This window comes from Glycine max, chromosome 8 (genome assembly GCF_000004515.6).
Source record: "Glycine max cultivar Williams 82 chromosome 8, Glycine_max_v4.0, whole genome shotgun sequence".
NCBI lineage: Eukaryota > Viridiplantae > Streptophyta > Magnoliopsida > Fabales > Fabaceae > Glycine > Glycine max.
In genome coordinates, this window is record NC_038244.2 from 14,302,515 (window position 1) to 14,321,037 (window position 18,523).

General features: G+C 32.7%; 1 protein-coding gene, 1 non-coding gene and 1 pseudogene across 3 annotated transcripts; all 3 read right to left on the bottom strand.

Moving 5' to 3' along the window:
• Nucleotides 1–709: 709 nt before the first annotated feature.
• Nucleotides 710–10,820, bottom strand: LOC100783407 (dihydropyrimidinase-like; annotated as a pseudogene). Its single transcript, XR_005892574.1, has 15 exons — nt 10,575–10,820; nt 8,062–8,192; nt 5,640–5,759; nt 5,379–5,507; nt 5,243–5,294; nt 4,102–4,371; nt 3,780–3,992; nt 3,235–3,355; nt 2,954–3,041; nt 2,785–2,859; nt 2,472–2,559; nt 2,328–2,368; nt 2,102–2,153; nt 1,788–1,944; nt 710–1,192 (listed from the first exon to the last, which is right to left on the bottom strand). The product of XR_005892574.1 is annotated as a dihydropyrimidinase-like (transcript).
• MIR398C (microRNA MIR398c) lies at nt 10,657–10,766 on the bottom strand. Its single transcript, NR_048794.1, has one exon. It is a non-coding gene; the product is annotated as a microRNA MIR398c (primary transcript).
• Nucleotides 10,821–13,123: 2,303 nt separating the features above from the next.
• LOC100783945 (probable calcium-binding protein CML20) lies at nt 13,124–15,717 on the bottom strand. Its single transcript, XM_041018253.1, has 7 exons — nt 15,521–15,717; nt 15,198–15,321; nt 15,065–15,101; nt 14,953–14,980; nt 14,442–14,594; nt 14,274–14,376; nt 13,124–13,377 (listed from the first exon to the last, which is right to left on the bottom strand). The coding sequence occupies exons 1-7, from the start codon at nt 15,521–15,523 to the stop codon at nt 13,313–13,315; spliced, it is 513 nt and encodes a 170-aa protein (XP_040874187.1). The 5' UTR covers nt 15,524–15,717; the 3' UTR covers nt 13,124–13,312.
• Nucleotides 15,718–18,523: the final 2,806 nt, after the last annotated feature.

Genomic DNA, 18,523 nt, shown 5'->3' on the forward strand with positions numbered 1-18,523 from the left:
TCTTCTATTTTTTAAATAATATTTCAGATTTCTCTATAATATTACATCACATTTCTTACTTTAAACAATCCAATCAAATTTTTACTCCAACCAAAAAACTCACTAGAATTTTTCAAATGGACCACAAATATTGAGTGAAAAATATACTGCACTGATTTTTTTTTTTTTAAAGCCATGTCTCTTCATTTATTTAATAAAATATAATACAAAAACTCTCTTTTGAAATAAAACTTATCAAGTTACTCTCCAATGGAAAGAGAAACTTCACCAATTCTATTACTTTACCCGTCAGAAAGAGAACTTCTTCTATTTGAGTTGCTCTAATTAAACATCCAACCACCCTCTAATTATATGTTGAAAAAGTATAGGTAATAAACACCTTAATTTGTACACAGTCACAACTTCATACTCCTAGCCTCTGCATTTGTCCATGAAACGAAAGGAGGTAATTCTACGCTTAAGATGTACAAAAAGATATAGCTTGGAAGAAAAGAACTTCCTGACCTTTAGAGTTATCAAAATGATTTATTCTGCAATAGTCTTCAACCATGACAGGAACCAAGAAATAAGAAAAAGAAAATTTATGATGCTATATATGGTTATAACTTTTAACTTTTACGATAGGCACTCCTTGATTTTCAAACCAATGGCATGCTATTAAAGCATGGATCTATGGCTTATAAAATATGTATGTAGATGACAAGTTCAATTGAAACCTGAACAGCAGCTCCCATAATCTGAATGTGCTACATACTGTAGTGTACAGTATCTTATTAAAGCTACTATGTCTTTTTCTCTAACAGATTTAGACAGTAACGAATGTACATTACATGAGTGGAAAAGGTAACACGAATCATACCTATTATCTATTGTAATATACATATGATATGATGTACATATATCACTTTATTTAAACAAAAAACTGGATTAGCACACGTCTTTGTCACCCCGCTAGCTCCTTAAAATGTTGAACTTTGACCAAAGGATATCAGAAACTTTTTAAGTGTTGGATTTGGCTCTCTCCACTGGGGCTTGGAGGTAATTTAGATAAAAGACATCCTTTTTTGTCAATTCCGTCAGACAGGTAACTAAAGGGTGGCATTTTAATATATCTCCCAGTACCATGAGCAACCTTCAGTTCATTATTTTCCCAAACAACTCTTCCTCCTGCAATAGTCACTTCGACTTTCCCCTGAAAAAAAATTTGAATATTGATATTACACGACAAGGCTTCAATTATTGATTTTTTCTTTTTTTATCAGCAAAATGTTAATTGTTAGTTTCTGTTAGCAAGTGGGATCAAACCCATGACCTTTCCCTCAATAATTGAATTATATACAAACATGAACATGTTGAATGGACTCTTAAGGCATTAACAAGGCAAAAATAACACAGCATGGTCTAATGCTATCCATTAACTGAACTGTTGTACCACATGCAAAACCAAAGTGCCTTGCCTAATTCAAACTCAAACTCAAACTCAATAGAGCAACATAAATAAAGTGCCTTTAATTGAATAAAACTATACCTCCCAAATCTTACTTTTTTTATACACTACTTGTAACTAACTATCTATATAAACATTCAGTCTTGATACTGGGGAAAAATTAATTCCAAAAAAATAATAAACAAACACCTTAAGCAAAAGATTGTGTCAAAAGTCTAGAGAAATTAAGAGATATGGGTGAAAAATCCATATTAAACCAAAACGTGCAGTACTCATGCTGTAACTAAGCAGTTAATCAATTTAAATCCTTAGATGGACCAGATTATAGTTAAATCAGTACCTTTCCTCTCCTTCCCTCCTAGACATTTGTGTCCAGTTTGGAGTGGTGGGACTTTGCAGTTATCTCAAAGCTTGAATTTGGGTTGAGGATGATAATATCTGCATCAGATCCTGGAAGAATAGCTCCTTTCCTTGGACATATATTGAAGATTCTAGCACTAAAATGATTGTAGAAATAAAAATAAAAAAATCAGTAATACTTTTGGCATCCTTACCGAAGAGCTTCATCAAATAAAAATAATTAAATACTCTGAATTCTCTTTATTGGCATAAGAACTGGATGCTAATTTTTACTTTGATTAACAGAAAATATACCATTAGTGCTTGTCAACCGGACATAATCAGTGACAGATATTTGGACAGATTCCTGTGAGATATATAGAAATAAATTCTAGTTAAAATGTTGGAAAAGCCGCTTTAATTGCGGACACCCCTTGCCCACCTTAGTTGCGGCCTCTTTGGGGGTTCCCTGAAGTGCAACCTCGAGTTCATCCCAATCTTAAAAGAAATGAAAAGCTAAGCTGATAATTGATTATCTTACCACCATGATATCCCATACCAAATGCATCCTTTCTTCAATACCTATAGATATCAGGTCGCAAAGCACATTAGTAAGGAAATATTTCAAAATCAACTAGAATGCATTTAGGCTGGAAATATCTAGGACCATCCATCATGTGATTACCATTGACACCATTAGGAATTTTCTGGAAGTCATCAATTCCAAGAGCTTTCTGGGTGGAATTAAAGGCACACCGATCAGTTCCTACCAGCTGCAAAGTTGTAAAAGGTACCCTTGGTCAAATAATCAGTCTTAGTAAAAAGAATTAATTGAGCACAGGGCATTAGTCATTACTCATTAGATAATACATAGTTCAGAAATAATGAAGAGTGCTAGGAATAGGATGCATTTCATGCCTGAGACTATCCTAATTACTTCCTCAAACTCGAACCCTTAATGATTATTGAACCTAAGCCTAAATCATAGTGAAACCTACAAAACTCCTGTTGAAAGGGAAGCTTGAAGGGCCTTATCATGTCCTCGTTTCCTAATAGGGGGACTCATGACTTGCCTGAAACATGAGAATGAACATGGCTTATATTCTTAAAACTGAAGAAAATAAAAGAATAACAACAAAAAACAATGACACAAGTGAGGGCACTAACTTTGCAGCAGTCTCAAAGTCAGGATGCCAAAGCCAAGATTCATCAAGGGCTAACCCAGAGGCAACTGGCTCTCCAATTACCCTTTGTCCTGCAGCATGAAAGCAATTAGTTATTAGTGGAACATTTGATATATTTGTGCAAAATTTTTGGTTTTTCTGCAGAAGAATCTTTTAATTTTGTGTTGTAACTGTCTACTCTCTCTTGAATGAATGCATGCACTGTTACTGTGGAACACATTAATGAAAATCAATAAAAACTCTAAAAGGATTAAAATTGAGAACCTGATTTCCTGGCCTTTGCAATTTCTTCCATTGCATCAATGCTCATTACATGAACCACATATAAAGGAGTGTTCACAAAATCAGCTAAATGAATAGCACGAGCAGTTGCCTCTCCTTCCAACTACATAGGTATACATAACCAAAGTCAAATAGGGAAATCTTCTATAAATCAGAGACAGATTTTTCATATTTAGACTTTACAAGAATCACACAACATAAGAAATCATAACAAGTGTTTAATATGATAACATACCTACTTGGTGTGGTTCATAAAAACAGATGAAACTGAACACAACAAATTTCAAACTAGGGTGGTCACAAGTAAGCAAATTTTGACAATAGCAGATAAAAACAGTTAATTTGGCTCAAGAACACGTGCTATGCAGGAAGCCTACTAAGATGAAAAGGGAAATTTTAAGTATGAGTGAAAATCACGTTTACATATTGAATACTTGTTAAGAAGATGAAACAAAACTGGAAGTGTCCAATATTTTCATTCCATTATTCTGTAAATTCTTTATGAAAGAACAAATATGAGAATTTACCACTGCAGGCCATGAAAGAGCTTGCCCCTCAGGACCAGTTATTCCAAGTTCTATAATTTTTTTTCTGACCTTCGTCCACAGCATCTCCATTTTCTGCATGGACCATAGCTAAGGCACCAAGAGACTTGCACTTTTTAAATCCTTCCAGAAGAAACTCATCATTGATCATAAGAGCTCCTTTATATGCCATGAAAAACTTAAAAGAGTTGGTACCTGCAATTACAAAAACATAGATGCACTAGATGAAATAAATTCCCCATAAACTCAACCAAAGGGTTATTTCCACATAATTAGCTAAATTATCAAGGAAATAAATTATGACCTTTCTCCTTGACCATGAGCTCCATTTCTCTCGACATGGTTTCATCCCATTTGGTAATAGCAATATGGAAACCATAATCCATGCAAGACTTCCTTGCCTTCTTTTCATAGGCTTCAATACCAGCCGTTAAACTTCCTTTACGTGGTATAACAAAGTCAATGTGCATTGTTGTCCCACCAGCTAATGCTGCAGCCTGACCACCGAAGAAGCCATCTACAGTTTCTGTACCCATAAATTCAAACTCTAGGTGGGTGTGAGGATCGGTGCCCCCTGTCAGTTAACAAAAAGATGCATTCCAGGAATCTGTCAGGTAAAAGATAATAATAATAACAACCACAACAATAGTGAATGACATGAGTAGGAATTCCACCAGTTTGGAATACATTATAGAAGGTTATTTGTTTGGGGGGTAATAGAGGTCACTAGCATGCACTCAATTCCCACTTCCTATTGTGTAGGGGTGTATCAGAACCATCCAATGGTGCATCAGGTGCCTAACTAAGGACGATTTTTTGTGGTTTTATACAAGACTTTGAAGATGTTAAAATATTTGTTGTGGACTAGTATTAATCAATAATTATTATATTATCTTTTAGTATCATCAATCGACAATATGAGATAGTATAATTATCATATGTATATTATGGATATTTTGGATGGAATTAAGAAAAGATTGACCCTGTGATGGGTTGGATCAATCATTAGTATATAACCCATTTGAGAGGTTCCTACCTGCTGCTAGGGGATTATAAATTTGTTATTCCATTAAGCAAATTTTCACTCTAGGACAGTCTCTTTGACACTCAGGTTCTCTTAAACAGTCCCCTAGAAAATGGGCAGAAATCCTCTCATGAGTAATTAAGGTTTTCTATCGGTCATATCGTCAAGTCACGCTCATGGAGATGAATGAAAATTGAGGCTAGTGTTTTATAACTTTTTAAGTTTTATCGCTATACTAACATACTATAATTTGTACCTATATGCTTGATTTTATAATTTTCCATGAGAAGATGCAAGAAGAAAGATGTGCACAGATCCGTCATCTACGACATTCATTCTAGCAGGACCTGATTCATCTTCTTTAATTTAGTGTAGACATTAACTTGTGGTGAATGTTAGATTGAAAAGATTAAGGGGTAACCTGGCATGACAAACTTGCCAGTGGCATCTATGACAGTCACCTCATCTCCAACCTGCCAAATGCGATGAAAATGAATTACAAATTAGAAAGCAGAAAGTAACAGAAAGAGAAGGTGGTAGCAGAGGAGAAAACATACCATAATAGTGGATTTGATGGAAACAATGATACCATCTTCGACATAAACATCGGCAACCTGTTGGTGGTGAGCATTGACAACGGTGCCTCCCTTGATCAACAGCTTGGATGAAGTTCCAGCGTCACAAAACTGAATCCAATGAAAATCTTGATCGGTTAAGTACTATAGTACTAATAATGACGATTGCGTAAGTAATTGAGTTTGTATATGTTGGAAAAAGGAGAAGGAGAAGAGTGAATGAAAGTCAACTGAGAGAGAGACCTGGTTAGATCGTGAAAGTGAAGAGGCAAGAAGAAGGAGTTGTGACATCAATCCCATGGCCATAGCTCAGCTCAATATTCAATTCAGCGCTGAAATGAAATGCTTTTGGGTCCCTCATGACTGTAATAAACGGATAAATCGGTTATGAAATTTAATTTTTTTAGTGTGTAATACAAATAAATTAGTTTTGATAATTTAACTAAAAATTAATTTTTAAATTTTATAATTTATTTATTTTTCACTAATTTGGTTTCTAAATTAGTTATTATATTAAATTTATTAATTATTAATATTATTATTCTAAAATTATTCTTATTTTTTTATGTTTATTTATTTATTTTTTATTAATGTTTAGAGAAAAAATAATTAAATAATATATATATATATATATATATATATATAAATTAAAAAAATCTCATAAAAAACCATAACCAAATTTAAAAAAAATATATTATAATTAGGGACGGATTTCTCATTACATTATATTGTCAAGAAGGAATTTAGTTATTTATAGCCCATACTCTTCTTCATTCGACAACTCAACTGCGGCTTTGCGTGTGTCAGCCAGCAAACCGCAACGTGGGTTACTGCTTAACTGCCGCGTGGTTAAAATTGAATTCGATAACCTCGTACTCGTATAACCGTCAAAATGGTTCCACCCGTCTCACGTGTCACGTGAGCCAGGGCCAAAAGGATGAAATGAAATAAAGGACAGAATATTTTTTTTTTTACAGAAAGGAGAGCACAAGCTTGTAAAATGGCAGAGTACTATTTAACTAATTTTAATTTAATTTGATGATGATGTTTGGTAAAAATGTCAGAACTATTACCGATATTTCTGTAAGAAATTTCTACAGTCTAATTATTGTTAGAATATTCAATATATAATCAAGGAAAGAAGCTATTCTTCTAGGATCTGGATCTGATTGGACCATCTAAGGATTGAAGTTGATTAATTCATTTAATTGCTTACTGACATGTACAACACAAATCTCCTTGTTTTGGTTTAGTATGTATTTTTCACCCATATCTCGTAAGTTCTCTTTGGACTTTTGACACGTTATAAGTGTTTTTCACTTCAAGTGTTTTATTTTTTTGGTCTTAGTATCAAGCTCGAATATTATAAAGTAAGATTTGGGAGATATAACTCTATTCAATTAAAGGTACCTCTTTATTTTGTTATGTTGAGTTTTAATTAGGTAAGGCACTTTGATTTTGCATGTGGTACAACCATTCAGTTAATGGGTGACATTAGGCAGATAGAACTCATTACTTGATTTGTTCATGTGTTCTTTTTGCCTTGTTAGTGTCCTACGGGTCCATTCAACATATTCTTGTTTGTATCTAGATCAATTGTCATGTAATATCAATACTCAGTATTTTTTCTGGGAGAAAGTTCAAGAGACTGTCGCAAGAGGAAAAGTTGTTTGGGAAATTAATGAACTGAAGGTTGCTGTTGATACTATAGAGTTATAAAAATGTCACCCTTTAGTCATCTGTTTGATGGAATGGACAAAAAGAATTTTTTTTTAATCTAAATTCCCTTCAATCCACATTGGAGAGAGTCAAATCCAGCATTTGAAAGTTTTCTGATACCCTTTTAATCAAATTTCAAAGTTTTACTAGGGAGAGGAATACAGAGCATGTTAATCTAGTTTTTTTTTTTTTATCAAATAAAGTGACATGCATATAAACATCATATTATATCATATGTGCATTACAATAGACAATAGATATGCTTCATGTTAACTTTTTCCACTCATGTAATGCACATTGCTTATTGTCTAAAGCTCTTAGCGAAAAAGAGACAATGATAAGATACTGTACAATATGTAGCACACTTAGATTACAGAAGTTGTTGGTCAGGTAGCTATTGAACTTGTCTCGTCTACATACATATTTTACAAGTCATAAATCCCCCGAGCTTTAACAGCATGCCATTGATTTGAAAATCAATGAGTGACTGTGATAGTATCAATGTTTATTAACACATCACGGCCTAATACAACAATTTACGTAGGTTAGAATATTCTTTTTCCCCTGCATGATGATAACCAATAAATGAAATAGAAATTGTATTCCCTAATAACACGCTCGTGTAATTTTTCTTGTCCCTCTCTGCGAAATGCGTGTTATATAATAGAAACACTATAGGGAGTGTAGCCTATGTATGCCAAGCATAAATTGGAAAATGCACATTTAAAAACAGAATGATATAAAAGTCGAAATAAACTTGTATTAATAGTTTGTGCATCTCTCCCCTTCTAATCATTCTCTAGGTTGCACGTTGCATTTGACAATACTCTACCTAGTCATTGATCCATGTGTGAGTGATCAGGGGTGCATGGACCAAAGCTGGGGGAAAGTGGTTGGTTGAAAGGGAAAAAAAAAGTAAACTTTTGTGGGAACTTGAAACTCCTACCATGAAAAAATTTGATGACTTCTTCTTTTCCTCTCTTCTCCCTTCTTCCTTCCTTTTTTAATAAACAGAGCCTAAAAGCCTTTTTGGTCCCACCCTCCAAACTGAGGCACAGACATCATAGCAGGTCTTTGCTGCACAAGGACAACAAATTAGTTAGTACTTAGTATCTTCATTCATATTAATATATGTTTGGATTGAAGTTAAAAATGTTAGGCACATTTCAATGTTAATTCAACGGATAAAAATAAAATAAAAACAAAAATAAGGATCTAGTTTTTTTCATAAAATTATTTTTATCTCAAAAATATTTTTTTACTTGATTTTCAAACATGCTTGCTCATTCTTCGACTTGTAAAATGCTGGTTTAAAGGGAGAATTTAGAACTTCCATCCCGAACATATATTGGTTAATACACCATGACTAACGCACATTAACAATTTCAAAATATGAATTATAAATAATCATTACGATTTCATTAAATTGACAAACGCCCAAATGGGCATTAAACAATTTGGAGGAACCTTTGAATTGTCAACTTGAAAAAATGTTGTTTATTGACAAGCATCATGATTTTTCTCTTCTTATTCCATATGCTTCGTTCGTTCTTGGTTCCTCCCATGGTTGAAGATTATTGCAGAATAAATCGTTTTTATAGCTCTTAAGGATAGGAAGATCTTTTCTTTCCTAACTGTATCTTTTATGAAGATTTCAAACTTATAATTATCTGCTTTTGTTCCATGGCAAAATGGAGAAGCGAAGGACCTTGGGAATTGAGCTACGACTATGATACAAATTAAGGTTTTTACACTACTACTTTTTCAAGATATAATTAGAGGGTGTCTAGATGTTGTAATGATGGGATATTTTAACTATGAGAAACAAGGATAAAATTAAACATTCTGTTTTGCTTAGTATTCAGAATATCTTAGCTTCAAGGAGGGGATCAATGGAATTAACGTGTTTGTAGACACCGAGTCTATGTGATTAGAGTAAAAGCAGGACACAAAATTATGGATGTCCACCTGCTTCTTTCCTTCTGTTACGAGTTTGTGAAAATTAAAACACGATATTGTCTAATTTTAGGAGAAATATATGATGGTTATTCTATGCCAGATAAAAAAAAATATTTACTAAGTTTTTCACCAAAGAAAAGTTCACAACAAATAAAATGCAAAAAAGCTAACTTGCCAATCTAATTTCTGGTATGTGCCACTTTTAAGTATGCCAATATTTTTCTCTGGCTTTTTACATAATGGACGTTCATATATACCAAGGTTCTGTTTACTATTTATTCTAACTTATTTACTTAAGAAAATATATGTTTTTAAGATGTTGTTTATTATTTTATTTTTATTTTAAAATATTGTGTCCCATAAGTTACATTGATTTGTGTTGGATTCTCAATTGATTGGTTGTGGTTTGTGATTGAGTTAGATGGTAAAACTATTTAAAAATATTGTGTCCCATAATCTGTTTTTTCTAAAAAAAAATATTTCTCCCAAACTTTCCTCTCTCCCAATTTTCCTCTGTTTTTGTTGTGGCTCTCCCCAAACACAAATTTCCCTCTTCTCTGTTTTTAGATTTTTTTTTTTATAGCATGACTTTTGCAGTTTTGCATGCTTAGTTTCTTCATTATTGTTCTCATACCATTTTTGAAAAAAAAAATGGTAAATAACCCAAGTATTAGGATTTCACACTGGAGGTCAGAGTTTCAAGAAAGTCATTATCTTTCTTCTTTGTCTGCATGGCTTGTTGGAATTCTCAGTAAAGTTCCTTCTGTGGCAGCAAATATGCCAAAAAGAGTTTTGCTTGAACTTCTTTGTAGATGCCTTCTAACATCACAACTCTGCAACAAGCAGCTTGTGGATTCAACACTTCAGCTTGCAGAACTGATAGATGAAAGATACTTGGTGGACAAAGTTCAAAAGTTCTTTATTGACTTCAAAGAACATTTTCCAAGTTGAGGAATCCATACTTGAAGCAGCTAAAAAGCTAGAGTTTAGTTATACAACAGATAAGGAAAAATAAAAAACCAATGGCAATGGATTGTGACACTAAAAAAATCACAGACATGGATGGACTTTGGCAAAATCATGGACTTTGTTGTAATTGTTTTAAGGTATGGTACCTATTAGATACAGGTGCCTGGCCTGAAAATATGCAATTCCATAAACATAAGGCAATCATGTAGCTTAATTACCTGGAGATACAGGGTGTGTTTGATAGAGTGAATGGAAATGGAATAAAATAGAAATCAGAAAAAATATCTAAATTAAAGTAGTGTGGTGAAGGTGTGTAACCCACACTAAATTTTGAAACTTTCCCTTCATTTCCACTCCATTTCAATATTAACAAACACAGGGAATAAGGTTAGCTTGGTGGGTGGGAATGGGGGCTAAAGGATGAAGGGAGAAGGAGGGAGGAAGAGGGAGTTCAAATCTTTCTATGGACATTTTTAATAAAACTAACAAACTAATATTTGTTAATTTTAAAAAAAAATGTAGCTTAATTACCGAATCACATTCATGCAATTGGAATCACACTCCTTGCTCCATTTTCATTTGTGGCGAGTGCATCCCCAATCAGTTGGTAGAGAATAGTCCAGCAGGGGCGACCTGAGAACACATGAGCTGAGAACACGAGACAAGAAGCAAATATGGCTGCTTATATTCTACTTCATGTGATCTCAGGACGACCCTGTAGAATCCCTCTACCTACACATGTCTTTGCCTGAAGTGGAACATTGAACCTTTGAATTGTGTTTCATCAATGTAATGATTTTATCCAGCTTGATTCAGTGCATAATATATAGCCTCAAGCGAACTTGGTACTTGCTAGGTTTAGATGTACATGTAGTACACCGCAGTACTCATCATAGAAATGATGGGGTCTGTTTGTTCCGTTAAGAGTACAACTTTGTACTACTGATAACCCAAATCTAAGACGCTATGCTATCTACTAGTACTACAACTTCCCGTTGCCAGCACGTCAATGCAAACTACAAACATTGTTGGACTTCGTCAATATTCAATATATAAAAAGTATAACTTTAAAAGAAAAAATAATAATTTTGTTGCCTTTATTTTTCAAAATTCATAATTTTGATCCATTATTTTAAAATATAAATATTTAATCCCCTATTTTTTTAAAAAAATCTATGATTTTAATCTTTTATTTTTTAATAGAGATTTTAGTCTCTTATTTCTGTATAATTTGTAATATTGATCATTTTTCCAACTTAAAAGTATTCAGGGTTAAGATGTTAACATTAATTATGATAGAGATATTTAGTCTCATATTTAATCCCCTACTTTTGTACAATATGTAATTTTGGCAATTTTTCCAAATTGAAAGTATTATATGACATAGATTAAACAAACTATCTCATATCACAACACTAAATTTAGGCGCATCAAGTTAATTTCTTACCTATTAACCTTTTTTGAATTTGATGGAAGGATCAAAATTACGGATTTACAAATTGAATGACTAAATGTTTCTATTTTAAAATAAGGGAATTAAAATTATGGAATTTAAAAATAGAAGAACTAAATGTCTCTATTTTAAAATTAAGGAACCAAAATTGTATATATTTAAAAATAGGAAGATTAAAATTGTATTTAATAAGCCAAAAAAATATTTAAAATTGTAAACAATGGCTATGCTTGACAAAACTAGTTGAGAGTTGAAAATATAACTTATTAAATTACAAGTATTTTGTAAAATTAACTGTTGAAGTAGGTGAACAATGTAAAATGACAGAAAAATAATAAAATCATTATTTATTTTAAAAAGGTAATAAGAAAAATGAACAAATATATTGAGAATAAAAATAGAAGAAAATATAAAAAATTAGAAGTTAGTATTTTTAAAAATGATACTTCAAGTAACATTTCAAAAAAATACTAGAAATTACTTAAAAAAATTTGTTTACCGAACAATCAAACAAACTTTTGAAATAATAAAAAGAATTAGAAGTTAACTGAAATATCTTGTTGAATATAGTCTCTACATATACATAATTAATTTAGGTAGAATATAAAAAAAATTAAACTTATAATGAGACATGTATAATTAATTTGATAAAAGAATAGTTTTATCGTGTCTTTTTAATTTAAGAGTGGAGCAGCTTAGATTTGAGAAAGTAAATTTTAATGTAAAAAAATATAAAAAATTAATTTGAGAATATAAGTAGTTAAAATTCGGGGAAAGAAAAAGAAGTTTAATGTAAAATTCTTCTCTCGTGAAGTTATGCAGCTCTGAAAATTGAAATATGTACCTTATCTACTCAAATGACAAAAGGTTCACTTATAATAATTATAATTATGCAGTATATAAAATACATTATTCCCATATGATTGATGAAAAGAAGGAGCTACGACTTCTATATGTCTAGGTCACGGATGTGCTTTGGATTGTACAAAAATGAATAAAGGTCAGAATGTTCTACCGGGAAAACTATATACGTACAAAAATGCATGAAAATTAATCTCTTAAAACATTAAATGCTATATTTTTAATTACAAACACAATAATTAATAAAAAATAAATAAGTATCGTTATATATTCTTCACATGAACATGGAAAGGAACATTTTCTTCTTGGAATCGACCTGAAATTCTCAAGTTCATTCCACATGGTCTTCAGTTGGGTAAAATATTCAAAGATTCCAAGACTAATTTTGGAATCTTAGTTATCCTGAAGATGTGTCTCCCTGAGAAGCAACCTTGCAGGTTCATTCATGCCTCTGATGCACGGAGGATGGACTTAACTATGGATTCTGAAATTGAATGCATGAAAGAACCATGGTGTTGCATTGAACCTAGGCTTTGAATAAATTATTCTTCTTGAAAGTGAATATACGTTAGCAAACCCATTAATTTGATTTAATTTATTTCATTTGTAAACTTTTTAAATACAGTAAAGCAGCATTTTGAATTACGATATTGTAGGTACTATTTCTTTTAATTAAATTATAAAAAAAATGTAATAAATTATATAAGGTGGTGGAAAACGCTCGGCCCACTATTACCATTTGGTACAAAAAATGAAATGAGTCGAATTAAACCAAAATATGGACATACATCAATGTTATTCATAGGCAATACACAAACATAGCATTGGAATCATTCATATAACTTGTACAACAATAGGAAGAGTATATATAGCTTCGTTTGTTTTTATTTTATTTTTAATTTTCCTATACTAGTAGTGCAGCCAAACAAAGATAACAACTGCCCCATATAGATAACTAGTGATGGAAGCGATTTCTGTTCATCATCGTGATGAACTCCTCTGCACTAACTTCTCGATCATCTGCACATTTTAAGGCCAAAAAACAGAAATAACATCTCACAATCATGGGAAGCAGTTACAGTAAAAAATGGAAAAGCAAATGATAATGAACTTTTAAGCCTTTTATAATTGAACTATCATCCCACTGTTAATGATTAAACATCTATTCTAGCAAGCATTAAACTGCATTCCACAAGAGGTGTAATGTTTTATTCCTTTTGCATTCAATACCTCAGGCTGTGTTATTTTCAATTCTTTCCTTCTTTGGTGGTATGAATCCTAAACCAACAGGTGATACATAAAATGTCTAACAAATAAACAAGTCAGGATCGATCACTAGATCTACAGTTAAAAAATAATGGCAAATATCGTGTTCCTTTACCATTTATTTAATACATTTCTCATCCAACGGACAAGAGAGTAAAATAAATCGACAACCTCCTCTCCCTGGATCTATGAATCCAATGCAAATACCCCACCTACTTACAGAAACTATGTTGGAAAACATTAAATTTTCATTGCATGATATTCCCAATTAGCTTTTCCGAAGATATATATATATATATATATATATATATATATATATATATATATATATATATATATATATATCTCACTTTGTATCATTTTTGGTAAACCTTGAGGAGATTAGTGTATGAGGTAAATGACAAACTACTACTCATTTTTTCAGTAAATCTTGTATACGAGTTAGAGACCACTTATCATCAGGAATTTGTTATGCCTCTGTATTTCCAAAGTGATGATAATATTTTTTCATATACACATAATGTTATGTTAGCATAATCTAAAGCTCATGTATTCATGCCCAGTTAACCATATAATACAATCCACAATATGAGAAGTAAAAGTTTTCTTGTAATTAGAAAGTTCACAAGGAAATGGTTGGAATAACTTACTATCTTGGTCTGCTTCATCAACCATCTCCTGAATCTCTCTGTCGGTGAAATTTTGTCCTAGCTCTTTTGCAATGCGCTTGATGTCTAATGCAGATATCTTTCCCTGAATAGGCCACAAGTAATGAGAAACAAGAAGTATAAATGATGTATAGCAGTGAAGAACTTTACATTTTTATCATGATCAATAATATTGAAAGCTTTCATGAGCTCCTCTTTAGTGTCCCTTTCTCCTATTTTGGCTGTCATCATGTACTCAAATTCATCATAATCAATTGCTCCACTTCCATCCTTGTCCACATCTTCTATCATTTTATTAATTTGCTGAAATGACACGGCAGGTTATCTATCTATTAGAAATGCAACAGAACTCTAACAAAAGGCACAACAAACATAAGCCACCAATGCAACGCTAAATTTTATTTTGGATTTCATGACAAGAAATTGACTCCCTAAAGCTGAATAAGAAGAAGAATAACCACACGCCACAGGTAAATGTAAAATAAAACAATAAAAGAGGAGGGCCAGGGGAAAGTTAGCTTTAGCTATCATGGACATGGAGAGACACGGATGGCTCCCTTCCTCACAACAACGATCGGAAATCATCGTCGGAAATTGTAAGTTGCAAAATTCAATTAAGTCAGAAGAAAACTGAATGCATGTACTGGTATATGGATAATACCTCTTCTGTCATCTCAAATCCAAGGGCCCTGTCAAGATAAGATGGCTGTAAAAAAAAAAAACAACACAGCCAAACAATATGACAAACATTTTAAGACTATGAACAACAATACCTCATGGCAACATTCAGCTCTTTGGCATCAATAGTTCCTAGAAATCATCAAAGGCAATAACATTAATAAATAAAAATAGAAAACTATACGACCAGAGTAGTGTTAGTTTGATGCTAAAGTGTATATACAAAACCTGAGCCATCAGTATCAAATAACTCAAAGGCTTCCTTAATCTCCTGCTTCTTCTGCGTTGTCAAATTATGACGTCCTCTTGGTTTATTGTTGTACCTCCTGGATTCTCCTCTATATAAAGATGACTGATATGGGAATAGCACAAGTTAATTCTTTTATTTTTTTTGTTCTAAACCCTAGATTTGATTTGATACATAAAATAAAGGGAAACCAAACCACTAGATTAGGCATATGATGATTATACATCTGAAAAGAAGAAGTAAATAATAGCAAACAAAATGATCTGTTGGTTCCATTGAGTGACTGTAAAGAGGGGGATCGTACCATCGTCGTTTGAGATCGGGCACCGACACGACCACAATTGAAACAACGTCAAAGTCCCAGAATCCAATCTTCCTTTCCCCGCTTTTGAGGATTTTAAATACACACGCGGTTAGGGTCCGAAATTTCTTTCCGTTTAAAATGAAATGGAATGGGTTTTGGTGTTCTTCGCTTATCTTTCAGAAATTATTCGGTGATTCAATATTATTATATTTTCTATTAATTTTTATATAATATGCAATTAATTTTTTTTTATAAATTGAAAAATATGAGTATGTGTCACTGATTGGTCAGAAGTATTAACACATAATAATCTCACACAACCTAATAATTTTATCAAATATTTTCTTTAAAGATGCTTCCTCAATGAGTTTTCAAAAATCATTATTTATTTGTCTTTTTCAAGTAAATGGCATAATGGTCACCCTCAAGTTAATTTGTATCATTAAAAGAAGGTTAAGACTTTATTGAAATTGTTGTTTTGTAAAATGTTAAATATTATATGTTTGTTGTTTAACTTTGTAACATAACTTTATATTACTATTTTCAATGTATTGTTTTCTTTACATCTGTGGATTTTCTTTTCAAACTTAAAGAATGTCATAGGCGTTGTGATCAAAGCTAGAAGATCCTTTTCAGTATTTTTTCTTCATTTCTTCCATTATTATAGTTTTGATGAAACAAATGAAATGAAAATGTATCACATATAATGGAAAGTATCATTTATTTTTTCAAAAGCATGATATGAAAGAAATGGGGAGAATCTTTTTCCTTCAAAAGGACTTGTATTTAGGTGAGCATTAGCATCAATTTTAAATAAAATTAATTTGATTAAAATTATTTTTAAAATGATGTAATTTATGTTTAAATGTTTTTTTTTTCTTTTCTGGGTTGGGCAAAAGGCCCATGTTTAATTTCTTTTCCTGCAGGATTCTTTTCACCATTGTAAGTAACCAAGAGTTTCTTACAAAGCCATCAATATTAAACTTAAAAGACGTTCAGAAATAAACCAGATCTATCTAATTTTGAACCATATTCCTACAGGCCAAAAGAAACTCAATGGAGATTGAATTTTGCACAGAACTAAGGTCACGACATCCCATTGCAGACCAAGGCCGCTCACCGCAATAGTGCACTATTAACTACTATGCCTAAAATTATGAGCAGTTTCAAAATGCCAACATAATCATGGAGCAATGGGGTCCATAATCAAGTTAGAGAAGATAAAGTAAATTTAGATTCTAGATTCTTAATTTGCTATGAGAAAGGCATCTAAAAGAGTATAACACTGAAGCAAGACAGACTCAAATATCCTTTCCTTTTCTAAACTTTATGATCTGCAAACAGTGTTATTCATGGCCATTAGCCTCATACCTTACCTCTTGAGTGTAGGAAGTGGCCATCTGTTTAACAGATCTTCATCATTGGTGGTTCTATCCAGTTCTTCCTGGATATTAGTTTTTATACAAATATTATAATCTTAACCACAGGAAGCTGTATGCATTGTACAGGGATAAAGATTACCCCAAAAAGAATATGAGATAAAACTACTGCCTCCCAATCAGGATTTTTTGTATCCAAGAGAACAACGACAATATCAAACCTGCTTAATAAAGGACCAGAGACTGTTGTATTGACGGACAGTGCTACCTTGGGTTAAGTCTGACAAGTATAGGACTGAAGCAATAGTAATTGAACTGAAGTCATAGTAAACTACTTCAGACATAATCTAGAAGCGAGAGGAAAGAGCTCAATGCCCTTGAAATTGAACATCAAGAATAACAGGAACTGTAGTTCGACAACAATCTTAAATAGTATAAACTAATACATATTGACGTAAGTGATACGTTGATCAGGATCATACTGTCCTTTGGGATTTGTGGCGCCAAATACAGTTCTAGTGCTTAGTGTTGTTACAAGACCAGCCTGAATAAAGCAAGAAAGTAAATCAGTAGCCACACTTTTTTGCCACAAACCTATCAGCACCAGTTTTTACTTGTGTTCCAAAGAAAGCTGAAGTAAATTCAAATTTTGCATAATGTATTCAAACATTCTACCTTGGCAACACTTATTTTCTGCTGCTCCCCATGGCTTCATGTATTGTTGCTCTATCATGTTTCCTCATGCTGCCAAAATAATGTTTAGTTATATACTCAATGCCAGGATGCAAAATAAAAATATAAAGTACTGCCAGAATTTCCACTAAATATGAACTGTCAAGTTTCATGAAAGCATCTAGTGAAACTTCCACAACCAACTTAAGGGTATCCAAGCTGTCAGGTATTGCAAAAGTATAAACAATCAAATGTAGAACTAATCCAGGTCTTCCAAGTTACAAATGGAAGAAACTTGGCTTAGTGCACTTAAAAGTTAAAGCTCAATTCCGATACCGGATAAAGTACTCAGTTAGGCCGAGAGGACACCTGACACATTCAAACCGAGTATCCTCTTCGGTCACGTATTCACATGTTTCATACAGAACGTCTCGACCCTCAACATATACTGACAACAGAAATCACTCGATTGTGACTATCACCAATAAACCTACTTAAGAGTAATTACTTGATTAGAAGTGTCTAAACATGATTAGAAGGTGTATTACACATCTAATAATCATGACGTATAGACCCATAGACCCTAGGTCCAATAAGATCAATATAAAAAGGGATGAACCCCTAGGTAAGAGAACTGATTCATTCTCAAATATTCACTATATATCATTAACAGCTCTGAGCCGAACTCTTACTTGAGCATTGGAGTGTCTTTTGCAGGTACTCCCTCACTCTTTCGAACACTTGCGCACCCAAGACTTCGACAAGGAACTACAAGCAGAAGACCTTTCGACGGAAGGACATGTAACCGGTCCATTTGTGATAGGAACATTTTGACGGCCTCCGTAAGACTGTGTAAGATATATCCCGACCCCAAGAGTTCATGGCAATAACAAAAACGAGTACAAGCACAGTAGCGATGGAGCAACCAGCTAATCACCATAACAAAGACACT

Excerpts from the sequence above, each read along its gene's own strand:
- LOC100783945 (XM_041018253.1), bottom strand. Across the intron at positions 14,595-14,952 it reads GATTTGAGATGACAGAAGAG|CAAATTAATAAAATGATAGA; the intron begins GTATTATCCATA and ends GTGTCATTTCAG. Across the intron at positions 13,378-14,273 it reads TGATGAAGCAGACCAAGATA|ATGATCGAGAAGTTAGTGCA; the intron begins GTAAGTTATTCC and ends TAAAATGTGCAG.